Genomic DNA, 13,043 nt, shown 5'->3' on the forward strand with positions numbered 1-13,043 from the left:
TCAAACGGTATTCTAATATCTATACTTCGACAAAATTAGAAATAAAATAGAAATAACTTTATTTTAGGCAAGAGTTTGATGCTCATCTAATCTCCTACATAATACTAAGAAGAGAAAAGATGTATTAATCAGAGGGGAGAGAAGCTCTTTGAGCTTCCTAGGCCTTAAGAATGACTATTGGCAACGGCGAATTTGGTGCGGGCCAAAAGCGTTGAGAGTCGACTTGTTTGTCAGGAAAGAATTCCCAAATCACTGATCTTATTTACTAAAGAATAAAACGGAGGACATAAAAAAGAAATAAAAAGGCAAAAAGAAAATTTTTGATTCCGAATGAGAAGGAAAACATCATGAAATTCTTGAAAAATCCGAAACTAAGAGTAAAATAATATGCAACAGAGCAATGAGTCTGGATTCATGCCCATCCTATTTTGAGCAAATGGAAAAAAACACAGAACCTGAATGCCCTAGAGGGGCTTTTAAGACTACCAAGCACATATTAAATATACTTTCCTGTCTGAGAAACCTATCAAAAAGAATTGCACTGTTAAAAATGAAACAGAAAAGCAATAAATAAACATTATGAGTTTATTTCCCTAGACCTAAAGGATATTCCTGCAAGAAAACTTGCAGTTCAAGGGAGTGTATGCATCCTGGGGATAACGGAACTGTTCAAACTGATACCGGCAAAAATGGAGTATAAAATCAGGATCAAAAATGACACCGAAAAAAATAAGAAATATAAACGATATATATATATATATATATATATATATATATATATATATATATATATATATATATATATATATATATATATATATATATATATATATATATATATATATATGTAAACGAAAAAAAATCTTACGCTGTCCAGGTGGATTGTGAGGAATAAGATCTGTCCTGGGTGTTGTACAAGAAACGCCATTCGTGGTTCTAGTTGCATTTGTAACCAATGTTTTTCCTAATGCTGTAAAGGCACACAAAAACTGTCCAGATAGTGCGGGTAAATTATCTATGACCAATCCAAGCTAAAACGACACAAATAAAATTAGCTTTCGTATTCACTTAATCCATGGGATCAAAAAATAAAGGTATTGTCTTAGATAGTAGTTTTTATTTATTTTTAGACCGGCAAATATGCCTTTTGTATAATTATCTTTTTCTTTACTTTAATTAACCAAGCTAGATCGATTTTCTTTACTTAATTGGCCTAGCTTAACAGTAAGAAATGTTGGATGAAAATCGGCTCTAAAATAAATGTGTAGTGGTTTTTGAGTTTTTTAAATAATGCTTGGATCGAAAATTTTTTATCCTTTTCTGACAACACTTACAATAAATCTACTCAAAGATAGAAGGGGGAAAAATAAAAAGGATAAAAAAAGAGAGACATAACTTCCCACAGTCTCAGGAACGCCTAATAGACCAAAAGTTGGAAAAAAAAAACTCTCTGCTCAAATACAATTAAATAGCTGCTACATCTATGTCACCTAGTACTGTTTTTAATCACGAATACAGACGTTTTTCAAAAGGTATAGCAGCCTAAGCCTGCTTGTTTCAGACTTCACTGGAAAATAAATAATCAAGTTATATAATAATGCTAAATAAATTAATTAAGAAGCGTCGGATTTACATCTGATGTAGGACCAGTTTCAAAAAAACATAAAAAAGATTCTTGTTTTTCTTTTTCTAGACAACAATGGATATGTTTAGCCTTATTCCAGCATTTTTTTTTCTAAAAGGGAGTCAATTTTTCTTTTTTAAATCAATATTTTTGTTCTATCATTCTGTATCTGGATAGAAAGCATATTTGTCAGGATAACTTCTTTGCCCGTTTGTCTTCAATAGGAAAAGACAGCAAAATTAAGTTTCCAAGTCACAAACGCAGTTTAATGTATTCCAAAAGAAAACTTCTCACCCTTCCAAACAAACAATTTACAGTGGAACAAAAACTCTGGTTACACATTTGAAGTGATAACCCTTTGCTTTCATTTATTATAATGTTGTTCAGTCTAGTTACATATCCTAAAACTGAGCATGCTTAGGTTTTTTCAAGAGAATTATAATTGCATAATAAAAGTTAACAATATTATGGCCGACTAAAGACTACTGGGAGCCTCAAAAAGTAGTCTTTTATTTTTGTAGGTTACTTATGGACTTTTCTACTCCTAAGAGAAGAATCTGATTTTTCCAGTGATTTTGCGTCTTCAATCAAGCACTATATTTTCGTGTTCTACACATACAGGGAAATATCACGAGTAGGCCTACTATCATTTGAGGTATTTTTGTGGATGCATTTCGCATAAACTGCAAAGCAAAAATTTACGATGATCTTAAGTTTCAACTTGACCCTTTTCTTCCGTAAAAAACTTTTTAATGGCACTTGGTATTAACCAAGTGACATATAACAATCGCAAATTCTGTCGGTCTGTCTGTCGGTCCCGGTGTTGCTACTTTAGGCACTTCCAGGTAAGCTAGGACGATGAAATTTGGCAAGCGTATCAGGGACCGGACCAGATTAAATTAGAAATAGTCGTTTTCCCGATTTGACCATCTGGGGGGGGGGTGGGGGCTGGTTAATTCTGAAAAAATAGAAAAAATTAAGTATTTTTAACTTACGAACGGGTGATGGGATCTTAATGAAATTTATTGTTTGGAAGGATATTGTGTCTCAGAGCTCTTATTTTAAATCCCGACCGGATCTGGTGACATTGGGGGGAGTTGGGAGGGGGAAACCTAAAACTTGGAAAACACTTAGAGTGGAGGGATCGGGATGAAAATTGATGGGAAAAATAAGCACAAGTCCAAAAAACATGATTGACATAACCGGAACGGATCCGCTCTCTTTGGGGTAGTTGGGGGAGGGGTTAATTCTGAAAAATTAGAAAAAATGAGGTATTTTTAACTTACGAACGGGTGATCGGATCTCAATAAAATTTGATATTTAGAAGGATATCGTGTCTCAAAGCTCTTATTTTAAATCCTGACCGGATCTGGTGACATTGGGGGAAGTTTGGGGTGGGGGAACCTAAAATCATGGAAAACGCTTATATTGGAGGGATCGGGATGAAACTTGGTGGGAAAAATAAGCAGAAGTCTTACATACGTGATTTACATAATTGGAACGGATCCGCTCTATTGGGGGGGGGGGTTAATTCTGAAAAATAAGAAAAAATTACGTATTTTTAACTTACGAAGGAGTGATCGGATCTTCATGAAACTTCATATATAGAAGGACCTCGTAACTCAGATCTCTTATTTTAAGTCTCAACCGGATCAAGCGTAATTGGGGGGGGGGGGCGGAAATCTTAGAAAATACTTAAAGCGGTGAGATCAGGATGAAACTGGATGGGAAGAATAGAAACCTGTCTAAGATACGTGACTGACATAACCGATCTGCTCTCTTTGGTGGAATTGGGGGGGGGGGGGAATTTTGAAAATTAAGCTTTGTAACTTACGAAAGGGTGACCAGATCTGAATGAAATTGATATTTAGAAGGATCTTGTGCTTTAAAGTTCTAATTTAAAATTCCGACCAGATCCTGTGACCTTGGGGGGAGTTGGAGGGGGAAACCGGAATTCTTGGAAAACGTGAGAATTGTGGTATTTGTATCTTATGAATAGATGATCGGATCTTAATGAAATTTGAATTTTAGAAGGAATTCATGTCTCAGAGCTCTTATTTCAAATCCCGACCAGATCTTTTGACATTGGAGGGAGTTGGAGGGGGAAATCTTGGAAAAACACTTGAAGTGGAAGAATCGGGATGAAGCTTGGTTTCAACCGGATCAAGCGTAATTGGGGGGGGGGCAGTTGTGGGGACCGGAAATCTTAGAAAATACTTAAAGAGGTGAGATCAAGATTAAATTGGATGGGAAGAATAGAAACCTGTCTAAGATACGTGACTGTCATAACCGGACCGGATCTACTCTCTTTGGTGGAATTGGGGGGGGGGGGGGTAATTTTGAAAATTGAGGTATTTGTAACTTACGAAAGGGTGACCAGATCTTAATGAAATTTAATATTTAGGAGGATCTTGTGCTTTAAATTTCTAATTTTAAATTCCGACCAGATCCTGTGACATTGGGGGGAGTTGGAGGGGGAAACCGGAATTCTTGGAAAACGTGAAAATTTGAGTATTTTTATCTTATGAATTGATGATCGGATCTTAATGAAATTTGATTTTTGAAGGAGTCCATGTCTCAGAGTTCTTATTTCAAATTCCGACCAGATCTTTTGACATTGGGGGGAGTTGGAGGGGGAAATCTTTGAAAAACACTTGGAGTGGAGGAATCGGGATGAAGCTTGGTGGATAGTATAAAAAAATGTCCTTGATACGTGATTGACAGAATCGTACTGGATTAGCTCTCTTTGGAGGAGTTGGTGGGAGGGGTTCAGCGATTTGGCGAGTTTGGTGCTTCTGGACGTGCTAGGACGATGAAAATTGGTAGGCGTGTCAGGGAGCTGCACAATTTGACTTGATAAAGTCGTTTTCCCAGATTCGACTATCTGGGGGGCTAAAGGGAGAGGAAAAATTAGAAAAATTAGGTATTTATAACTTACGAGCGGGTGATCGGATCTTAATGAATTTTGATATTTAGAAGGACATCGTGACTCACGAGCTTTTATTTTAAATCCTGACCGACATTAAGCCTCTTATTTTCCTTTTTAAATCAATCTATTGATTCATAGAATTTTCTTAGGGCTCATACCATATGATCTTTTGGCTCTTAGCTCTTCTCGCCTCGTCACAAGCGCCATATGAGCTCTTAGCTCTTGTTTTTTTAGTAATACACAACAGGATGAATATGGGTAGTTCGCCCCCAAGGTAAGTCCATAACAAGAGAATAATTCGGTGTTGGGTCGGTAAACCTGTTCTGTGGTGTTCTTACTCGTAGCAAAACTAGAACCAATAATTGAATTGGTCAATTATATGACCAATAGGTCGATAGAGATCAAATTATTGGTCATTTAGAATTCACTTTGGAAATCACACTTGGATTGTAACTTTTATTGGAAACCTTCAGCTGTGACTTTTTACGGTATCTAAAATTATTACAATACTGATATTTGACTTTTTTCAGGAGGGGTTATTATTTACTTGATGCTCATTCAAGACCAACGAGTTTCAGCAATACTTGAAGTCACTAGACAGGGTTGGGAATTACCTCTCTCATAAAAAAAGCCTCATATTAGTGAAGCTCACCAGGGCAGTAAAAAACTTAATCCTCTTGGTTTTAGCACAAATTTACAAGGGATTTATTCAAATAGCCCACTTCCAATGCATAGTTAAGCAATAAATGAGATATAAATGATATAAATATAAATGAGAAAATTAACCCAAATAAGAAGTAAGTTCAAGTTTAGTTTCCTGCGTTTTTTTTATTTATTTGCATTTGTTTCAGATTTTATCAAACAGTTTGTGGAAACGAACTGTAAACAAGGAGCGACCCGGCTTAACAGTAACCGAAACTCTAAAAAACTCTAAAAACATCCAATAGATACATCAAAAGAATAAAATTTTTATGCTGACTTTAAATGTATAAGTTTCATCAAGTTTAAGCCAATTCATCAAAAATTACGAGCTTATGAAAATATGCATTATTTTCGAAAAAGATAGAAAAATCCCCTAAAAGGCATAGAATCTTAATGAAAATCACACCATCAGATTCAGCGTATCAGAAAACTCTACTGTAGAAGTTTCAAGCTCCTATCTGCCCAAATTCGGAATTTTTTACTTTTTGCCAGAAGAAAGATCACGGATGCATGTTTTTTTTCAGGGGTGTTCAGATCAACCCAGTGGACCTAGAATTTCGCGAGAGGGCTCATTCGAACCAAAATTAAAAGTTCTAGAGCCCTTTTTAAGTGACCAAATAATTGGAGGGCAACAGTTAAAAAAGCTTGTTTTCTTTTAAATTGAATTTCTTAATAAGGTGCAACATGCCAACTGTGCTGCTAAACGTCTCAATTACACCTCAGATGGTAAAGAGCCAATCAGACGACGGGCACTAAGACTGAGGAAAAACTCGTGGCGCATACTGTTGTGTGATGACCGGAGGAAAAGTAGTTCACCCCCTTCACTCGAGATCACTCCCCCATCTCCAAAAAAAAAACATCCTGAAGACTCTAACTCAATCCTTGAGCCGCAAGACAAACAGGATAAACTTTAGAAACTACTGACATCATGTAACCTTTACAATTAGAAATAGCCGCTTGCCTTCAGGCACAAAAAAAAAAAACGAAAAAAGAATGGTATATTGTGAGTAGCTACCCGCAGAAACTTTTATGTTACCCACCCTACAGTACCAAATCATAGTTTGCAGGGCAAATTATACCGTCCAGCGTTATCGACGCGGTAAAATTGTACCGTGTTGTTTAATTTAGACGTCCTGGTGCAATGCGGTACATTAGGAAATTTATGGTACAACCAAATTTCCTCGTGCATTTTGGTTTTACTTGCTCTATTTTGACTCAGATATATGTTGAAAGTTTCAGTTTATCAAAAATTAGATTCCTGTTGAGGCAAATTTTTAACCTGCTGTTTAGATGGAACAAATTAATCCCCTAGGGTACAATTTTAGTCAGAAAATTGGTGGAGTTTATGTCAATTCATTGGCAAAGCTGATATCGAGATCTGTTTTATAATCAACAATACAATAAATCTTTTAAAAGAAGCATTCGGTTATTGACGAACCTACAGGCTGCCCTACTAGCCCTGTTCCAGTGAACAGACCTACCATGTCTAATACTACTAAAAACATGGAATGCAGAAGAGATTATAATCAATCTGAGTCAATTTTAGCTCAAAAGTCAATTGACAAGCTGACCATCCCTAACGGAATTTATCCCTTCTGAATAATTGATAGGCTTTTTCTTTCCCAACTTATCTTTTTCTTCTTCTCTCTTGCTGATTCACTAGGCTTTAAAAACTGGAAAACTGAAGCTCTATGTACATTGTAACATCAATTATCTTCTCTGTAAAACCATTAAGAGATTACCAATGGAAAACCTCTTGAAAATTTAATAAAGTAATCTCAAGTGGAAGGGAGAATTTTCAATTTAGTATCTACTTTCTCTTGGCTATCTGAATACCAGAATCCGTGAATAGATAACATTCTTATAAAAAAGGAAGAAATAAATTATCGCCTGAGTTGAGTAAGGCCACTTTCCGTTTACGATTTTAAAAATTTGTACAAGCCTCTAAGAAAAACTAATAGCCTAGGAAGAAGATTAATCCAAGATTTAGAACCCCACAAAGGTCTAAATCAAACTTGCGGGCAGATAACATACTAATTCAATTTTAAAAAACCTTATCGATAAAAAGCTTCATGTTAAGGGGTTGGAACAAATTCCTGCATCACAAAAACAAATCTGAGGAGAATTACGAGAACGCTGCAGAAAAATATATATATAAAAAAAAAAAAACGCCAATCACATTCTGGGTAAGGTAAGCTACCCAGTTCTAATATTCAATTTACTTTTGCCTTCATATTGAAAGTATTCGTTAAATACACTTTCTATTTAGCGACATTTTTTTTGGGGGGGGGGTTTCTCTCGATGTCACAGCATTTAAAAATTTTAATCTGATAAACCAGTTTATAGATAAAGCGCCTGGTAATTTACTATGCCTCATTCTGTATTTTTGCCACGGGCGAGAACGAAAACTTTTGCCTGCTATTAAGAAACGCCAAAAACCTATGAAAGATGATTGTTTGTGGGTAACTGAACGTATCAGTGACATAATATAGGTGTCACCCCACCCTCTTGTTTATGCTCCCTTATTGGAAAAAAAGAAACTTTCATAACGTTGAAATAGCATAAGGAATTACTTCTTAACCATTATTTTTCTTCTAATATTATAAATTTTGTACTTCGATGACCAGTGGAGTCAATTGGCGAGGGGATATGCACTCCATAGACTTTTTATTCCTACCTAGATTTTGGATAGTATTGAAAAATACATTTGTTGGTGTTTCCTTTGACAAATAGAAAAAATGATGTATTTTCCAACCCTATACTTTGAAAAATATATGTTTCCCCGCCTTAAATTCTCACGAATTATCACCACTGCAGGAAATCCAGAGTAGCTTAAAATGGAAGCTGCTCTGTAGTAGCTGCTAGTAGAGTAGCTGCTCTGCTACTCTGTAGTAGCTACTCTGAGTAGCTTGAAATGGAAGTCCAGAGTGGCTTGAAACTAGCGTTAAGTGGTTCATTGATGACGAAACAGGCTTAATTTTCATGTCCAAACCTTAATATTTAACATGAGTACATTTTAATAATCCAATAGCCAAACAGCATAATCCTTTTAAAGGATATAGAAATATTTTTCACTTTAATAAATGTAATTTATGTGAAGCCACAGTTTCAAACCAATTCTTCAAAAGAAGCTGTATAAGAGATCTAACATGATTAAAGGAAAAAAGAATTTAGGATACAGCTAAGGGATTGCATACTAACTAGATCCTTCTGTGTACAATTGGGAATATAGCAGTAGGACTGAAGCAGGCCATGATCTGCCAAAAAATTGGAAGCGGCAAAACGGAGTTCCTTCCCCCAGTGTAAAAACATTTACCAAAGTTCCATAGAACCAAAAACAGCAAGAACTTCTAATCCAAGCCGATTTACAACCATAAAATTATTCACTACGTTTTAACAATATGTTACTACCCAAGTAAGATATATTAAAACATCGAGATGCGATGTTTTAAATGCGTTATTTTATTTTGATGTTAAGTCCCATTGCTTATTGAACCAAATATTCATTAAAACAAAAATATATTAAACAAAAACAGTAAGATAAATAGCGGAATTAACATAACTTTATCGCAGCTTCCTTCACCGTCCACACCCAGCACTGAACGGGAGGCAATGTAAGAGTCCTTTGGGTAGAATATAGAATAAATCGTTTTCCTAATGAAGTAAAGCAATTTTAAAACAAAAAAAAGATAAGAATTAACGTTGGATACACATGCCATCGACTTTTTAATCTCTGCGACCACCATCTAATACGTCGCTATAAAATCCGACCTCATATTATAACGGATCACCTCCTTCTTTATCTGTTGCAGCGTTCTATGTTTGAAACGCCACCTCCGTACCCTTTGGCCTTTCGTTGATTTAATCAAATCTTGAACCTGGATCTGCCAATACACGATCATCGAGTTTTCTCTCAAATCTTCGTGAAGCATGGCGATTTTAAATAGGTTTATAATTGTATTTTATTATGTAAATAAAAGAAGAAAATTTTACCGTTCTGGCAGTTGTCCTTTGAATTTGATGTGGTGTCACCGCAGTTATTGTAGTACATCGTCCAGAACGGTAGGGAACCCAATAAAGGGGATCTCTTACTGCATCCTGGCAGTCTGTCCTTAGTGAGCATTTATTTTCCAGGGAGCACCAACCGCAGTAGGGATCTCTTGCTCCAAGGCATTCACCGCAAGTACGATAAACACCACATTCTTGCACTCTCAGCTTCGACACCTGCAATTAAACAGAATGACTACTAAATTTCAATAAAACCAGGAATTGATCCCATATATTTTTACTTTTAGACACAGAGCAATAAGTTACAACATAATCACTATTCAAGACCAAGATCCATGCTAAGCCCTACCCCTGAGCCTAAAGAAGCGGCTATGTAACTCAGGCCAAGAAAATACAGACACATTTTTCAATATTCCAAGAAATTGCAGCTCGAGCGTTTAGGCTCGCTGAAAATTCATAATTTTCTAATTCCAGTTCATCATATTTTTTTCATTTCATCATATTCATCATACTTTCATAATTTTTGATTCATCATATCTTAGTAAGAGATATAATACACATTTCGAATGGAATATTCAATAATTTTAGGATTTTCTTTTCACTAGCACTATCATTATGAATTTTTCTTATTTTGAAAAAATAAATCAGGCATTATAGGAAAGCGGGAGTTAGGCCAGCTCCCACAAGCCCAAATACCATCCTTGTTTGTTTTTTTATAATGCAATGGTGGTTGCGCTTACATCGCTTCATGTATGCGATTTTTCGAAGTATTTTCGTGCGTTTTTTCCACAAATTAAATGCGCTCAAATTGAGTTTTTCCGCAAATCGCATCATGTGAGAAATAAACGTTAAAATCGCTAATTTTACTTTGAAAGGTGTATATAACCAAGCACCCTTGAGGTGAAACCATGCTACAGTATTTTAAGTAGCTTAATCTATACAAATTTTTTTTCAGGTTTTGACCTATGAACCGAGAGCCAATATACATGCCTCAAGTATCAAGTGTGTATCAAGCCCAAAAACAAATCATCCAATAAATCTTTCTGCCATGCCTTCAATTACCAGCCCAGGCATTCCTTCAACAGCCATTATTGAATACAATATTACTTTTGCATTTCATTTCGGAACACTTTTGAATAAAGAATACATTCAAAGAAGGGAAAATTAAGGGGTTAATCACTGTTCGTCATATATACACAAGATTCCGTCTCCTCAATAACAACTCCAGGACTTTCACGGGAGCCTCGAGATGTTTCAGGAAATGGAAGCCGGAGGAGGGAGGCAGAGGCTGAATAGCATTTTTTACAAAACTTTCTTAAACAGTTGACATTTCTATGGGTGGAGGATACAAAATAGGCTCCCCTTATCCTCTCCTCCCTGTGAACACCAATGGAGGTCGACTTCCCTTCAATACTACATCTGCATCTCAGTAAACAAACTAAGTTATGGATACCTGTTTCCAGATGCCTACAGTCCAGGTTACCACAGGTAACAGATAAAAATCCTAATTTAACCCCTTTATTTCCGGAACTGCGCTTTCGGGATAACGTAGCACCATTAGAGTACTCTCCACAAAAGTGGTGATGTTACAATGACATGAAACGCTATTTTACAACAATTTTGGGCTATGTTTTAATTTTGAGCGTTTCTCGACATTTTGTCTATTTTAAGTTATTCATCTGGAGGGAGGGGGAGTATGGAGAAGCTCGTCACAGCCAATATTTGAATGATTTTTTATATGCTAGAAGCAGAGAAAACGTTTGAATCTTTTTTTTGTTTTGTTTTTTAATGCTAGAAGCAGGGATGTACAGTTGAAATAAACACCATATTTTTTTTTTAAAGGGAACTGTTCAAGGAAAAAGAACAGTTCGAGAATTCCCTCCTGAGAAAAACAAAACAAATTAGCAAGCTTTTTACGAGACTAGCAGTCTTTCCGATAGCCAGTAGCACCACAAAAGATATGCCGGCAACCCTGTCAGGTATACACGATAGGGATCTAGCATGTAACCCCTTGGGTGAAATACTGATATATCTTGTTAGGATTTATGACTCAAAAAGTGATGAAAAAAAAAAACTTTATATCATTGCCTCACACGAAACCCAGTCCAATTTGTATAATTGGATGATGGAACTAAGATTCTTTTGGTTTCCAAATTCGGACAAGGACCATCTCCAGTGTTTGTATAAGACAGCTATTTTGATCTATAGATGTTGCCCCACCTTTCTTTTTTTGGTCGAATTATAAATACAGCTCAATTTCATTACTGAGAATAACTATTTCGGATGTATTGGTTGATACAGGTAAATTCGCTACTTTGAAGGCAATCTGGGAATTAATAGCTTTAAAAAAAATAGCAAAGATACTGGTCAAAAAACACTTCCAATTTTTGGGGAAAAAATTAAAACACTCCTCTTACCAAAAACATTCTGGATTATAATCTTTGAACCAATTTTTGTTTTATACATAGTATAAAATTAAATTTGTAAATAGGCATCTACAAAATTTGTAATATAAGGCTTAGGGACGCCTGAAACAGACTGAATAAAGCTTACCTAAACTGGAGGACATCAATCTAATTATACATAGTTCAATCAGTTCATATCTTTCTTTTGCTATATAGGAATGAGATCTTAATTGAAGAGCTCTTGGAAATAATAATAAGCTACCCTTTGCTTAACGCCAGGAGTCTATATCCATCCCCTTTCCCCATTCCAGTGTGTTACGTGTTACTAATTAATACATAGAAATAAAATGTCTGTACTGATTATGCTGATAAAACTACTTGTTCTAGACAAAAATTCAGATTAAAGACAAAACTACATGTTTCTAGATTTATTAATAAAAAAAATCGTTTCAAAAAAAATTGATAAAAAGAAAAGTAAAAACCGATATTAAAACCTAAACCAAGTAGACTTAAAATCAACCAATAAGTCAAACTCAAAACGAACAAAAACTAGTGCAAATAAAAAATGAATCTTGAGGGTGGGGGGCGTAATAAGGGGGAGGTAACCATACTATTATGTGTGACAATTTCTGTTCGGGTTAAATTCGGTTAAAGTGCCATTTGGCAGCCGAAAAGTGCACTTTGTTTTTTTTTTTTCTTCTTCTTCTTTTTAGTGAAAATAGCAAAAAGGACCTTTTCCAATGAGAAGACTCCAAGAAAGGTATTGTTAAAAATATAGGCGGAAAAGAAGCTAGGAAACAGAGACACCCCCTCCAATCGATGCCAATATAATTAACACGACGGCAACATTGTAGAGAGATGATTAAAGGTTCAAGTCAAAGCTATTGATCTTTTGAGAGTGATTTTTGCAGATTTATAGTTGAAAGAGCATAAAAAAAAAACGTTCTGAGCGTGTAATTTCTAGCGTGTAAGAAATCGGTAATTTGAAACAGCAAATAATATAAAGGAGACTGCTATGGACAAGACGCTTTAACCAAATGGTAATAGCTAGGCATTGAGGTCGGGGTAGCACAGTTTCGAATTTTGGATGGAATTTTCTTTTTAAAACGCATCCCACCGTGTCTTGATGAAAACCTAGGTTTTTGATCAAGTCTTTGATTGCGTCATCTTCTAGAACTGGTCTTTACTAACAATCGAAAAACCGAAATACTTTTGTAACTGTTTCAGTTCTGATCTAAAATTTATGTTGCGTAACATAAGGCCTTTTGAGTTCCCGCAGCCGAGATTTATACCCTAGGAGGTCATCACTAAGCAATTCTGAGAAAGTCTAACCATTTTACATGAACAAATTTCAATTATTAAGACTAATGGTATA

The 13,043-nt window shown here is 35.6% G+C and overlaps 1 protein-coding gene across 2 annotated transcripts in view; it reads right to left on the bottom strand.

Moving 5' to 3' along the window:
- LOC136037941 (plexin-A4-like) overlaps positions 1 to 13,043 on the bottom strand; it is a 317,250-nt gene that overhangs the window by 160,862 nt on the left and 143,345 nt on the right. For both annotated transcript variants that reach the window (XM_065720812.1, XM_065720810.1), the window contains exons 6-7: positions 9,249 to 9,479; positions 869 to 1,031 (exon numbers count right to left, since the gene is read on the bottom strand). In XM_065720812.1, coding sequence (XP_065576884.1) covers positions 869 to 1,031; positions 9,249 to 9,479 — 394 coding nt within the window. The remainder of the gene's footprint in view (positions 1 to 868; positions 1,032 to 9,248; positions 9,480 to 13,043) is intronic.

This window comes from Artemia franciscana, chromosome 17 (assembly GCF_032884065.1).
Source record: "Artemia franciscana chromosome 17, ASM3288406v1, whole genome shotgun sequence".
NCBI classification, from domain to species: domain Eukaryota; kingdom Metazoa; phylum Arthropoda; class Branchiopoda; order Anostraca; family Artemiidae; genus Artemia; species Artemia franciscana.